The sequence below is a fragment of the Phyllostomus hastatus genome, unplaced genomic scaffold, assembly GCF_019186645.2.
Source record: "Phyllostomus hastatus isolate PE091 unplaced genomic scaffold, TTU_PhHast_1.1 phas_scaffold_555, whole genome shotgun sequence".
Classification (NCBI taxonomy): domain Eukaryota; kingdom Metazoa; phylum Chordata; class Mammalia; order Chiroptera; family Phyllostomidae; genus Phyllostomus; species Phyllostomus hastatus.
This window is the reverse complement of record NW_025334036.1, coordinates 314,170-328,087: the sequence shown is the minus strand read 5'-3', so window position 1 is coordinate 328,087 and position 13,918 is coordinate 314,170. Positions and strand designations below refer to the sequence as shown.

The window sequence follows — 13,918 nt, the reverse complement described above, 5'->3', positions numbered from 1 at the left end:
CCAGCGCCGCCAGTGGCGGGCGTTTACCTGCAGGGCTGTGCACCACAGGCACGGGAGGGACCGTGGGCCCCCGGGGAAGCAGAGGCGCCTAGCGCGGGGCTGAGCCCCGGACCCCGAGAGCACACATCTCAGTCAGCTCTGGAATTCTTTATTAGTGTGAACACAAGAATAATTCACAAATTTCAACAAAACAGAGGAAGCAACAGCTGAAACAGTGAAACACACGTGAGATTGTAAGTCTGGTTACAAGCCTTAAAAAGCAGCCAGGCAGGGATACCTGTCCTTAAGGTATCCTGTGACCCGGGCCCATTATGCAAAGCCTCAGGTTTGTGTCGTTACACGAGGAGCAAGGGACAAGGTGGGTTGCCTTTGGTTTGGGGCCAAAGGGTGCCTCTTCGTGAAAACAGTGACTCGGCGCCTGAGGGTGCAGAAGAACCATGCTGGGGGAGCGGCGCCTGAGGGCCGAGGCTGAGCCCAGGGCCCTGCTGCTGGGCTGTGACCCGGCTCAGGTGTCTGCTGTCTGCAACCTGGCCTCTCCCTGGGGGTGCTCCGGGGCAGGGAGGGCAGCCTCTGAAACACAAATAGTGTGGTCAGCCTCTCAGCAGGACCGGCTGGAGGGGGACACGTGCTGCGGAAGGGTGACCGCACACAGGTCAGCTGCCACGCCCGACTGTCAGGTGGGGCCTCCGAGGCTGTTACCCATGATGCTTAGTGTGTGTCCAGTGAGAAGGAAGTTCGGCCCTTCACTTCATGAAAGGCTCAAGGTAACAAAATAATTCAATGTAGCTGTGTCTTTGTAGCCACCGTATCACTATATCTTAGTAACAAAAGTTACCTCTCGTATTTCTTGGATTTGAAGTCTTTATTCATAGTCAGTAATTCATATAAAGGACAGATCTGTGTTAGTTTTCCGTATCATAAAGAAATACACCGTAGTCACAGTTTGTGATGTGAACTTTCCTAGGAAATTTCTCTGGTGCCCGTTCATTTGATAAGAATGTCATGTTGTGCTATTATGTCAGTATTCTGTTTTATTTCTATTATGTTTTTCATAAACTAATGACAACTTTTTCTTTAGAAAGTTAGATGTTTTCTCTTATTAATGGCGTATCATATTTACAGCTGAGGAAAACGGTTTCAACTGAAGTAAAATGGTTAACAATGGTAAATGATACAGTCCACTTAAGAGCTTACAAAAAATGTATACCAAATAGACATCAATAAATAAAACAAGCACTTGGAAAAGTCCTTGGAAAGCACACCCAGGGGACGTCACCTGCGCCCTTTGCGGACTTGGGTGAAAGGCCAGGCCCAGAGGTGCTCTGTCGGAAGCCAGGAGACCCGGTGCGCTCGGAGTGGAACGTGTTCTCGCTCAGCTCCACGTGGCCTGGGCGGCGGGGAGGGGGGCGGGTGCCATCTGTAAAGTCTTAATCTAAGTCTTTCACTCGGTGACAGATTTCTTGTGTGAAGTCCGAGCATTTTGCATTGCCTCCCAAATCTTTGGTTAAGCTCTGAGAAGAGGAAAAAGCAAAAGTAAAAGTGTGTCTCATAGTACACCAAAGCAAGGATATTTCTGTTTAAAGCGTGTGGTGAGACACCAGCTGAGCAGGCTCCCCGCTGCCGTCTCACTCAGTTCACTTTAAAGCCAGCCCCACTCACCACACCTGCCGACCCCAGGAGGACGGCCGAGTCCCAAGGAAGTGTCTGACTAGGGACATGTGACATCTAAGCAAGGGAATCATAAATCCCATGGGGAATTTCTAAAGTTGAAAAAACCTAAGACATCTTTTGATCTGCTTTTAGAGGCTGGGAAACAAACACTAAGGTAATCTAAATCGCTGACTACTGCACCTCCGTCTACAGACAAGAAATCCTCCCACACAGCCACTCTTTCCCTCCTGGAGGGACTTGTTTCCCTCCAGCTTCTCCTCTCGGCACTCTCAGACAGACCTCCATGTACTGACCTGGTGTCACCGTATCCTGCTTAATTAAAAGGGCCTGCTGTGTAATTGGTACCCCTCTGCTAGGCTATTTGTGAACAGGTTAAATTCACAAATACAGCGTCAGAAAAAAACAACAAATGAAATCATATGCCCTTCAATAGGACTGCTGGGCTGTTGAAAACAGCTGGGGTTTCCTGTAAGAAGTAAGTAGCCACCGCCACCTCCGTGCTCCCTGGGTCAGAGGGCTCCGCCGCACCCCGCTGGGGCCACAGATGCTTACAGAAACGGAGTTTGTTGGGCAAGAGCCAGACTGGGTGAGAACCCCAGCTCTACCACATGAAGCTGTGAGGCCTCTGACAAATTACCTAATCTCTCTGTGCCTCAGTTTTCTCATCTGTAAAACGGAATTCATTATAGGACTTCCTTACAGAGTAATGAAGAAGATTGGCTGAGACGACATATACAAAGACCAGAGGGCGTAAGGACTGGGTTAACATCAGCCATTGCTAAGACTTTATATATTTCTGATGCACGCGGTACAAGTAACACCACGGTGTCGTCACAGACACCACTGCGTCTGTGTCTGCTGCTGGCTCCGGAGCTCCTGGAGGCCAGGACCTCATCCTATTCCTCAGTTTCTTTATGCTTCACACCTTGAAAGGTACACAATAGACTTGTTGGGAGGAGAAAAAAGCCGCATAGACAAAGGTGAGGGCCTTGGCCACGATCACATTGCCAGCCATGCGTCACCTGGGTCCCGACCGGCTCTGACTGTGAAACCTCTGCTCTCCCCACGGCTCACTCCCTGCTTCTCAGCCCTCTCCGGTGAAACACGTGGAGCCTCCCTTCAGGAAACATGCGCACACACATGTGCACCGCCCCCGGGTTCACTTGGGTCCCACGCGGAGAAAGCCTGTGTGGCACCAGGCAGCTCCCTCCCGGGAGAAACCACAGGAGACACGCGGGAGCACAGCACCGCTACGGTACCTTCCCGTCCTTAATGGTGGCGAAGCAGGCCGCCTCGATCTTCGCAGCGTGCTCGAACAGCCCCATGTGGCGAAGCATCATCACCGCGCTGAGCAGCAGGGCCGTGGGGTTGGCCATGTCCTTGCCGGCGATGTCCGGGGCCGTCCCGTGAACCTGCCTCGGGGAAACGCGGCGCAGTCAGGGGCGCGGGGCTCTTGGCCCTCTCTCCTGACCCGCGGACGCAGTCGCTCAGCAGCCGCTGCGCCCAGCTCATCAGACACGGGTCTAGCAACAAAGTTGCAGAAGAATGAAGGGCAAAAGTGATTGTTTCAAGAAACTGCAAAATTATGGACTACCTTTCCCTGTCAACTTCCAGTGAAATACTTCAACTGAGGAAGTTTAAATATTAAGGATACAACAGGGGAATGAATGAACCACACTTATATTAAAAAAAAAAAACTCACTGTATTAAAAAAAACATGATCTTCTTTTGACAACTGGAAAAACACAAAAGTTTGAACACATTTGTGCAGATCACCCCTCCTGGGTTCTCATGCCATTCTGGCCCCATTCCTGCTTTGCGTGTCAGCAGGGTCCTTACCGACTCGAAGATCGCGACCCCGTTGGCGCCAATGTTGCCACTTGGTGTCACGCCGAGACCTCCAATCAATCCCGCACACAGGTCGCTGGGGGCAAAGAACGTCAGGAGTGTGGGTTTGAAAACTAAAATGTCTCACCCAGCACCCAGACTTCCACTTTTAAATATCGTTCTCCACTGAAAGGAACCAGGGTTCCTTGGAGAAATGGCCATCTCAGGACTAGGGTAGGAACATCGGGATGATCCTGGAGCGTGTGACCGTGCCAGGCGGCAAGCAACAGCTCAGAGGGACTCGCCTGGCCAGGCCCAGACGTCTCCACGTGCACGATGGTGATGGTAATGCTGAACAAGAAAAATGAGTCCTAACTGATTGACACAGATATGTCAATTTGTACACATGGAACAAAGAAAAGTTCATCCCACAGAACACCCAAGTAAGGAATGTAAGAAGGAATGACGGACTCAGAAAATCACCACTTGGCCAACACCACGAGTGTGAGTGTGTAAAAAGAGGGAGAAATACAGTAAAAGTAAAATGTTGACATCTGGGGAATATAGGTTCTGAGTACACAGGAATTCTGTGTGCCATTCTTGCTACTTTTCTGTAAGTCTGAAATTATGTCAAAAGTTACAAAAATGACTACCCACCTCCTCAGTGATATAGAAAACATCGAGGTCAATCAATCAACCAGCCAACCAATAAAACACAGGAAGACTGTGCAGCAGAACCCGCGATCAGGGAGCAATGGCCAGGAGCCGAGATGGCGCAGAAATGGGGAGCAGCCCACCCATGTGTAATCACAAGACTGCCCCCAAACTGTTGCAGCTCAGCTCACGTCCTACAGCAAACAGGATTCATTTTGGGACCTTTATAAAAAAAAACACTACAGGCTACAAGGGTGCAACCAGACTTACCTCAGGATGTCTCCATACAAATTTGGCATAACAAGAACATCGAACTGGGATGGGTCTTGGACCATCTACAAGAAACACATGTGTGCATTCAGCAATCAAACCTGTGCAGCAGACAGACACACTGCACGCCGCAGAAAGGAGTAGGCCAGCAGGAATGCATACTTACATTCAAACATACTGTGTCGAGGTACATCTCGTTAAATTTAATGTCTTTACAGTTCTCTGCAACTTCCCTGCATTTCTGCAGAAAAAGCCCATCTGACATTCGCCTGTATTTAATCAAATAAAAACATTGAAAGCAATGTTTTCACTGTAACATTGTAGCAATGTAACACTGAAGCATTAAATTGTTGAAAGCAAAAACTTGCAGAAAGAAAAGCATCAAATCAGAGAAATAGTCAATTTCGAAAGCCAAGATGTGTGATTTCAGTTACAGTAAAATTATATTTTAGGAAGTGGTGTTACCCAATAAGAATTAAAATACGTATGTATTTATAAGAAAATGCTAAAATCACTTTAAAAGATTAACAGAATTATTTGAATGGTTTGACTCTTTTACATGCTCAACACTGTCTTAGGTCAGGAAACCTGTTTCTTTCCATGTTCACGATGGCCTTTATCCGCTGGGGCCGAGGAGAACTTGACGGGCTAGAATCGTGCACTGCGAGGGTGAGCATTGCGAGTGTGGACTGCTGCAATGCCCCTGAGCATGTGACCGTCTCACAAACACTCCCACTGTGCCATTTCTACGGGGGTTCCAGACTCTACAGCTTCCTTCTCTTTTATTCCTCAGTCCCTCCTTAAACTCCAGGACCTGAATTCCTGACCAGCCCCTGCCGCAAATCTTCTCCACTCACTCACCCCCGGAGGCACATTAAAAGTAGGAGACTGTGACAAGAGAAGTATCTGACCCTCCCACCGTTCAACAGGGTATTTTTTGGAGACATCAGGAGTCAGTGCACAAGCTGGACAGAAGAAAGTAAACCCTGGTGCTCCCCCACAAAGCATGACAGGGTGCTGGGTCTACAGGGACTCACATGATGTTGGCTTTGTGCACGGCGGTCACGTTGCTCCGGTGATTGTTCCGTGCATACTCAAAGGCGAACTCTGCGATGCGCCTGCTGGCCTCCTCGGTGATGAGCTTGATACTCTGCACAACGCCATCCACGATCTGAAAGAAGGAAGTCAAGACAGGAAGTCCTGCCTTGCTGGAAAGGGGCTGGCAACATCCTGGCACTAGATGGCTGTATGAACTGTATCGTCAGTGGCATGCGCACATGGTGCCAGCAGTCATGGCTAGCATCACGCATACAATGCATCAGTGGGGTGAATGTTGATCCAGCCCTATGAGGTAGGCTCTGGAAGCCTCATTGCACGGATGAGGAAAACTGAGGTTCAGAGATGGTCACCTGCCCAAGAGGACCCCTGCAAAGTCAGGATTCAAAGTTCACGCAGGGGGCGTGTTCCCAGGCCTGTGCCATTGCCTGAGCGCCCACGTGAGCACGTGGCCCAGAGACCCAGGGCCGAGACAAGCGCCCACACCTCAGGCCACAGCGGCCTGTCTCGGGAGCTGTTTTCACTGGGAATCTGAACAACTGCCCGAGTGCACGGGAAGCAACCCAGCTGAGAACAACAAGTATCTGAAGTGAACCTACCACATGCTCGATTCCACTGTACTCTCCTTCTGTGTTCTCTCGAATGGTGACGATATTTACATCGGTGTAAGGGGTTTTATAGCCTTCGATGGAGACACAGGGTCGGACATTTGCATAGAGGTCGAAGGTTTTACGCAGTAATAGGTTCATGGATGGGTGACCAGCAGCTATTGGGGTCTTCAAAGGGCCTGTGAGAAAGAACAACACCCAGATGACAATAGGATCTTCTCTTCTTTATGAAACACAAGTACATAGGTTTGTTTGAAACTGCTTTTTTTTTGGTTTTAACTTTCCATCAGAATTGTATTTAGGACCCCTCCTTTAACATGCATGGTTCGTGAACTAAGGGACACTTTTTTTTTTAAGATTTTATTTATTTATTTTTAGAGAGGGAAGGGAGGGAGAGAGAGAGAGAGAGAGAAACATCGATGTACGGTTACTGGGGCCCGTGGCCTGCAACCCAGGCACGTGCCCTGACTGGGAATCGAATCTGCGATGCTTTGGTTCACAGCCCGAGCTCAATCCACTGAGCTATGCCAGCCAGGGCAGTAAGGGACACTTTCACAAAAGAGCAAGTTGCTTGAAAGGACAGGCAGGTGCTCTGTTCGTGAGTTGAATGTTCTCTTCATCGTGGGTGAGTCCATCCTGGCTGGTCACCCTCGGTAATCACTCAGTGCCCACTGACCCCATCTCTGAACTTCCTTGTACCTGTGTTCTGCCTCAGACTGTACCCATCCCTCAGATTTAACTGACAGAAGGAAATCTCCTCAACGGAGATTTCTGGAACGTTCACTGAGCACCTCCTGGTTGAGGACCAAGCGTGACATGATCTAACCCTCACCACCATCCTATGAAGTATCAACTTGGTCACTGTCACTTAAAAGTAGAGGAAAAAACCAAAATTCTCTTTGAAAACCAAGAGTAAGAAATTTGCGCAGGCCTCCCGGGCAGTATGTGGCTGAGATGAGATTCAAATTTGATCTGTCTGGATCTAAAGCCTCCCCGTGCTAGGATTTTGAATCACGACCTAACTAAAGTACATTCGACATTAGCCAGTAATACTCTGTGTTTTCGCTGTGGAAAATATGTCCCAAAATGAAAAACACAGGATCTTACTGTGAGTGAGTGGCTTCACTGGAGGCTAGCTGTATTTGGCTTAAATGCATCAACTTTGAAAAACACAAGGCTGGGAGCAGGAATCAGCACCGCGCCCCCTTCAGAGCTACCTTTCAGGCCCATCTTGTTCTTGTCCATGGACTCCTTGGCTTCCGGAGGGATCATCCACTTTCCTCCCGGCCCTTGGATGGCAGTGACGTTCCGCTCCTCCCACTGAATGGGCGCCTGGACGCCACACCGCAGAGCACGGTGAGGGGGAAAGACGACGTGAGTGACAGTCCCGCACCATCATCACCAACACACTTCTTCACCTTTGGTGTGAGCGGTGAAAACACACTCTATCATAAAGGTCCAGAAAGTCCCTGGCGTGCAAGGACAGATGTCGTTCTCCAGCCTGCCCTGAGGGACTGTCCACCCCGTCCAGTCAGGCCCCTGGCTGCCACCTGCCCACTCCGGTTTTCCACAGCGCTTAGCGTGGCTATAATTAGAACATGGTCATCAGCAGAGAAGTGACAGTTCACAGAGATGTTACACAAAACTGATGAACGTGGATGAACTGGGAAGACACTATGCTAAGTGAAGTAAGCCAGTCACGAAAGACTGTATATCATAAGCTTCCAGTCACATGAAACGGACCGAGCACATCTGTGGAGACGATGTAGGTTAGTGGTTGCACGGGCTGGTGAGGTGGGGGCAGGGTGAGAGGGATGGCGAGCGGGGGGTGGCTGCTGATGGATATGGGGTTTCTTTCTGGGTGATGAAGATACTCTAAAATTAGATCGTGGTGAGGATTGCATAACTGACGAACGTACTAAAAACCTTTAAATTGTATACTTTAAGTGGTGAACTGTACAGCATGTGAATTGTCTCTCAATACGCTGTTAAAAAGAAAGCCATATTGCACAACCTACAAAGGCAGCAGTTTGAAGGCGTAAACCACAGCACCGTCCTTTCTTCCCACCCACATCCTTCAGCTCAGACACTCGCATCTGGCTGTCGCCACCCCGAGTGTGCCGGAGTCGGGGCAGAGCAAGGTGCTCGCCTCGTGGACAGCGCAGGGAGCGAGCCTGTTTTTCCGGTGCACCGAGGTGCTCCCGCACCAGCATCACTTCCTCTGCAGGAGTTCTGTTTACGAGCTCACGTAAAAAACAATGTGTGCGTGTTTTAAATAAACTGCATTCCTCAACTTACACCTGTTGGTACCATAACCACCACTAATTTAATCTTACACGTTTATCATCTGCAGCTATAAAGAGCAACAATAAAGCATCATGTGGGAAAAGGCCCAAATTTTCTAACTTCCCAAAACAAAACGGAGGCTGGGCTGTTAGGATAATACCTCACACTTGATGATAATACCACATCAGAATTTTTCCTAACCTTTCAAAATCTGCCATGTGGTGTTTTGAAACAGCAATTCTGTCCTCTTGGGCAGGAAGACAGAAGGCGGTAAACAGGTGACTGGGCCAGGCTGGGGGACCTAAGCCGAGGCAGGACTGAGATCCACAGAGACCTCGGTTCTGCCTTCTTCACTGCACAGAACTGGTGCCGATGTGGCGGCTTACAACACCCACACAGTGACAGTGGCCAACACCAATGCTCCAGTTACAGCCGTGAAGATTAACAGACCATACCAACTCCATGCAAATGCAAATGACTCACCCTAAGAGGTCACGGACTGCCACGGGCTAAGAAGCTCTTCTACAAATTGCTATTTAAGGTATGTTTAAAGTCCACTTACTTTGGCAGCATCAAAAATCTTCATAACCGAGGCTGAAATCTCAGGGCCAATACCATCTCCTGGAATTAAAGTTACCGTCTGAACCTGAATATAAGAAATCATCAAAGACGACAGTAAGAATTTCTTTTTGAAGGTTTAAAAAAGAGTATCATTGATAAAGAAATCCACTTTATGTGTGTTGGGGGGGTGCATCTCAAAAAGACCCAAATGCCATTAAGAAAACAGACCTACCTGCCCCCGGGGCTCATCAAAAAGGCAAGATTCAAGAGACTCCAGGATACTACTCTGTAGCTGAGCTCAGAGTTACAAAAACAATTCAAGTGGCGGTCTTTAGATAAAACAAAAATAAACTACCAGACTCCTCCCCTTTGTTATTTCTTTTCAGGCAGGCTACAAAGGGACCCATTAATTCAAGTCTGTAAAAGCAGAGAGAGCAAAAGCTTTCCACAGGGTTCTCGCTAAAACTGAGAGGGCTTCCATGAAGGCAAGTGCTCCCCCTCCACTGGGGTCCTGGACAGCCGAGTGGACCCACACAAACCCGGTCAGTCTCATCAAACACTTTACGACCGACTTCCAGACGCAGGTCTCAGAGAAGACGAGGCTTCACAGTAAGGGAGGGTCTCTGTTTTTCTGAGTTCCTCTATAAAACTGGCTCCTGAATGACAAATGTAATCGAAATAAACTCAGCAAAGTTGACTCGTAAGCAATGAGAATAGCTCATGTAATCGTACCTGCAAAGTCTGAGTTACACTCAGAGCGACAAGTGTATTTATAAAGTAGCCTCAACGATTTCTTTCAAAGGCTCCAAACCAAATGAAGCCAGCATTTCAAACGTAGAAATAAAAATGTGTGAAGGGAAATGATGAGAGGATTTAAATTAGTTAAGATAATATTCAGACCCTCTCTCTCCACTTAGAAACCATACATCAGTGTTGCGGACCTTCCTGTACCTGGAGGTCTGGCCCAGATAAGGTCCCTGGCCTTTTCCAGTTCCAGCTGCCTGCGCTACTTTTTTTAAATCCCTGGTTCAAGTTTCCTTGGTCTTTTGCCTTCCAGTGATACTCCCTGAGCAGGTGGACCTATTCAATTTTTCTGTACAACTGAAGAAATCCTTTCAAAAATTAGTGTCTCTTCATATTTCTTTCAAATATACTCCCCTCCCCACCAGGCTAATATTTTTAAAAAAACAGATAGCTTGAACACTAAGTCATAGCAGAGCGCAATGATCATTTCATTAGCTTTGCAAAACGCATTTCAAATGCCCACTTCACTGTCCTCCAGCTCCAAGTGCAGCCGTGCTCTGCATCTTTGCAGGAGCAGAGCCCAGAACCTCTGGCTGCTTCTTCCTGTTCTCCCAACATGTTGCAACAAATGTTATCAGGCCACCAAAAAAAAACACCCCACTTTATTCTACAATAGAGAAAGTAAATGAAAAAAATATATGCTTTAGCCTCATAGACGCCACATAGAATAAATAATATGTGATACGGGAGCATAGGAATCATGAAATCCAAACCAGATTCTGCAAGGCTAAAATAAAAGCATACAGGAGTCACTGACCCACAGTCTTAGAACGCTCCAAAAATGTGGTATCAGCTTTTAAAGCACAGAACTCTAATGCCGGGAGTTCCAAAAGCAGCGGATTTCATGAGAGACAGACACGGACGTGACGCCTATAAAGGCCACGGAAGGAAAGCATCAGCCTGCAGGATTTATAGATGTTGGAGATGCTCCTATTTGGCAGCCAATCTACCGTTTTTAGGGATGCTCACAAAATAAAAATGCAAAGCAGGTTTTGAAGCTTCTCAATGATTTTTTCTCAACGTGTACTCGTTTTGCAGAAAGAAACTGTCTTACCAAAATGAGACTGTGAAACAAAGTAACAGGCTCAAGGGAAATTTCTATCTATTTTTAACAAGGCTCTTTCCAGATATTAATATTACAGGCTTACATAGCGAGCTGTAATATAATTCTTTTTAAATGTTACCTAATAGATTTCTTCATGTTAGCCAATTTAAATATACAGTGTAAGTATGGCCAGTTTTCCCTAATTTTAAATAAATGCAGATAAAGGGCTACATATAATGTGTTAGAGCATCTTTCTTGAGAAACTTCTAAAAGGAAAAAATAAAAGATGTAATTATACTCACACCACCAGCAAAACCTCTGGTCACCTGTTTTGGGTTGTGAAATGCCCCCAGCAGCCGAGAGACCTATATTAATATCAACAAAGAAATGTCATGCACAGAATTAAACCACATGCATTAAGGGCAGAGATGAAGTCATTTCTAACAGCTGCGAATGCTGCAAGTTTGCAGAGATATTCAGGAACTTCCAAGTAATACTTTCTCATATATTCAATGCGGCAAGCTACCTCAGATCTGAAAATCTAGATACAGCATTCAGATTACCTTTTGCTTTGAGAACTTAAGTACTATATACTACTCCAAAGGCAATTTTATGAATGTACTTGTCAAAAGACCTTGAAGGTAGAAAGAAACTATACTTTCTCAAGTCAAACAATGGATTTTCCTCATAAGATACCTTGGAGGTACCTCCTGCTCCAATCTCTAAAGGGGAGAAAGTGGCTCCACAGAGGTCAGTGGACTGTCAAAGTTCCCACAGGAAGTCCATGCCAGAGGAGAACCTCCCTCGTCTTCTGATTCCACACCCCAACAGGCTCTCATGTGTGTTTTTTTTCTTGTAGGCCACACAAACTGACTGGCAAACTGAAGGCAAAACAAACTGACTAGTGCTTTGATTATCAACAGTGGTGCTTAGTCCCTCCTCTCAGTACCTACCACAGTTGAATGAGGTGCTAAGAGTGTAAGCTCAGTGATTAAGGGAATGACTTCTGTTGAGACAGAGTCACAGAAGCTGCTTCCCCTTCAGGAGCAAATGTGACATCACAGTCACCGTCACACACAAATCCAGGTCCGAAGAGGTACCAAGCAGAACCCAGTTACGGAATAAAACCGTTAGTGATGTCCGAGAAACTTGGTCTGTGTGATGACTGCAAAATAAATCCTCTGATAATCCCTTAGGAAAGCTTCAGGCATGTGTTCCTTCTGCAGGAACCAGGTGACTTCACATTTCTTTTATTTAAGCCCCAAACAATGCCGTGAAGCAAGTATGGCTATTTTACACATGGACATATTAAGGCTCAGAGATGTAAAGTAACTTGTTCAGGGTCACACAGCCACTTAGTTGCACCATCAGGATTTAAACCTAAGACTCCTACATTCCAATGTAGACCTTTCTCCACCAAATAACAGAGCATGTAGACCTCACTTTAAACTTAAAAAAAAAAAGGAAAGAGTGTCAAAATCTACAGGCAAAAGAATTAAGATTTTTATGGTAGATTTCTAGGGGACTTTTCTTGACCAGCACCAGAAAACCTGAGAGCCTGATTTCTCCTCCTGTGCCTATAATCTGTGGTGTGACCTTGGTCCCAGAGCAGGCAGAACGGGACTAAGAACCAGGAACATCCACCCAGTCCTCTGGGTTCCTCTCGGTCTGACACCGACTTCCTGCGTAACCTTGAGGATGACCTCTAAGGGCGCGAGTGAGCGCCACCCAGAAACCAAGAAGCCGCAGAGACCGAGCCCTGCCGAGCCCTCGCATCCCAGCTGTCAGGATCGCGGAAGCACTCCAGACCGCAGATCCTCACCGTAAAGGTGGAAGAGCTGCTGGTTTTCCTCTACGAGGGCTCAGATGGCAATTCTAAGGTGTAAGGTGTCCGTGTCCTTCCAAGGGGGCAGAGCCGCAGGGGCAGACCGGCGAGAGCTGGGCAGAGGCGGGGGAACCTGGCAGGAAGCAGCCTGGGGTCACCCACGGAACCTCGCCTGCCCAGAGTGCGCGGCCCGCGAAGGAACCCGGCCCGGCCAAACGGACCCGAGGAGGCCCAGCAGTCAGCGCGAAGCGGGTCGGATCTCGGACCGTCCAGATCCGCGCGGGGCCTGGGCTCCGGCCTGGGGTACCACGGGGAGCAGGGCCGCGCGACCCCTCGTCCTTGTCATCCCCGTCCAGCGCGGCCCTCCGGATGCGGGCTGCTCACACGCCACGCGTGGGTCACCTCCGCATCAAGCCCGCCGGATCCACGCTGCCGCCGCCCTCCCGGCACTCACCTTGGACATCCACGCGGGACCCGCCATCGCGTCTCTCTCTTCACCGCGGCGACAGAGCAACTCTACTGCGCAGTCGCGAAGCCCCGCGCCCGTTCACGCTCCAGGGAGGCCCCGCCCCCTAGAAGCCCCGCCCCAGAGCCCACCCAGGGAATTCTTGCCTCTCCTCCGCCTTCCAGAATACGCACCGCCTTCACTGGCCAATCGCGGGGCTCATCTCGTGGTGACGTAAGCAGCCAGGACCCGGAAGCTGCGCGGTTTGGCTCTCCCAGGCTTCTCCAGCTCCTCCATTCATTGACTCACCGTTTAGGTAGGATTGTGGCTCTGAGACTTCCAGTAACTAGTCACTTCTTACTATCTGTCTTTTTTATTATAACCATCCTTCTTAGAGTGGGTGAAGTGGTATCTCACTGGGACTTTGATTTGCATTTTCCTGAAGGCCAACGTAAATAAAGCCTTTCTTGTCCATTCTATTTTAAATGGCAATCCCTCTCCTCCCTAGTGTCTATGCCCCTTCGCTGATTTATTTTTCTGTAGCACTTATCTCGCTGACATACCACGAATATTTCACCTATTTATTTGTTTACTGTTTGTCTCCTCCCCAGGGATAAATTCCAAAAGGGCAGGATTTTTGTCCCGTGGTTCACTGTATTCTCAACGCCTGTAGAAGCGGTAACAAAGTGTCCCCCTGCGCTAGTCAGGGCCCAGATTTAAACCCACCGATTACCAGCTGTGTGACCGTGGGCAAGTCACCTTCTCTGAGACGATTTCTTCATCTGTGAAATATGATTATGACACCAAGCTCTATAGACTTAAGAGGCGTTTGTGGAATAATTTCCAGTAAATGGGCACAGAGCAGA

General features: G+C 48.2%; 1 protein-coding gene across 2 annotated transcripts; it reads right to left on the bottom strand.

Moving 5' to 3' along the window:
* Nucleotides 1-132: 132 nt before the first annotated feature.
* Nucleotides 133-13,191, bottom strand: IDH3A (isocitrate dehydrogenase (NAD(+)) 3 catalytic subunit alpha). 2 transcript variants are annotated; one of them, XM_045825087.1, is made up of 11 exons: nt 13,062-13,191; nt 11,085-11,147; nt 8,935-9,018; nt 7,304-7,418; nt 6,078-6,265; nt 5,460-5,593; nt 4,589-4,691; nt 4,423-4,487; nt 3,511-3,595; nt 2,931-3,083; nt 133-1,511 (listed from the first exon to the last, which is right to left on the bottom strand). In XM_045825087.1, the coding sequence occupies exons 1-11, from the start codon at nt 13,086-13,088 to the stop codon at nt 1,428-1,430; spliced, it is 1,101 nt and encodes a 366-aa protein (XP_045681043.1). In that variant the 5' UTR covers nt 13,089-13,191; the 3' UTR covers nt 133-1,427. The 2 variants fall into 2 exon arrangements, with proteins under 2 accessions (XP_045681043.1, XP_045681044.1); XM_045825088.1 differs by lacking the exons at nt 11,085-11,147; nt 13,062-13,191 and adding an exon at nt 9,166-9,299.
* Between the last annotated feature and the right edge of the window lie 727 nt (nt 13,192-13,918).

Coding starts and splice junctions, on each gene's coding strand:
- IDH3A (XM_045825087.1), bottom strand. CDS start 13,088: ATGGCGGGTCCCGCGTGGATGTCCAAG. Junction 5,594..6,077: donor ACAGTGGAATCGAGCATGTG/GTAGGTTCACTT, acceptor TCCTTCTTTCAG/ATCGTGGATGGCGTTGTGCA. Junction 1,512..2,930: donor CCACCATTAAGGACGGGAAG/GTACCGTAGCGG, acceptor TCCTCTTCTCAG/AGCTTAACCAAAGATTTGGG.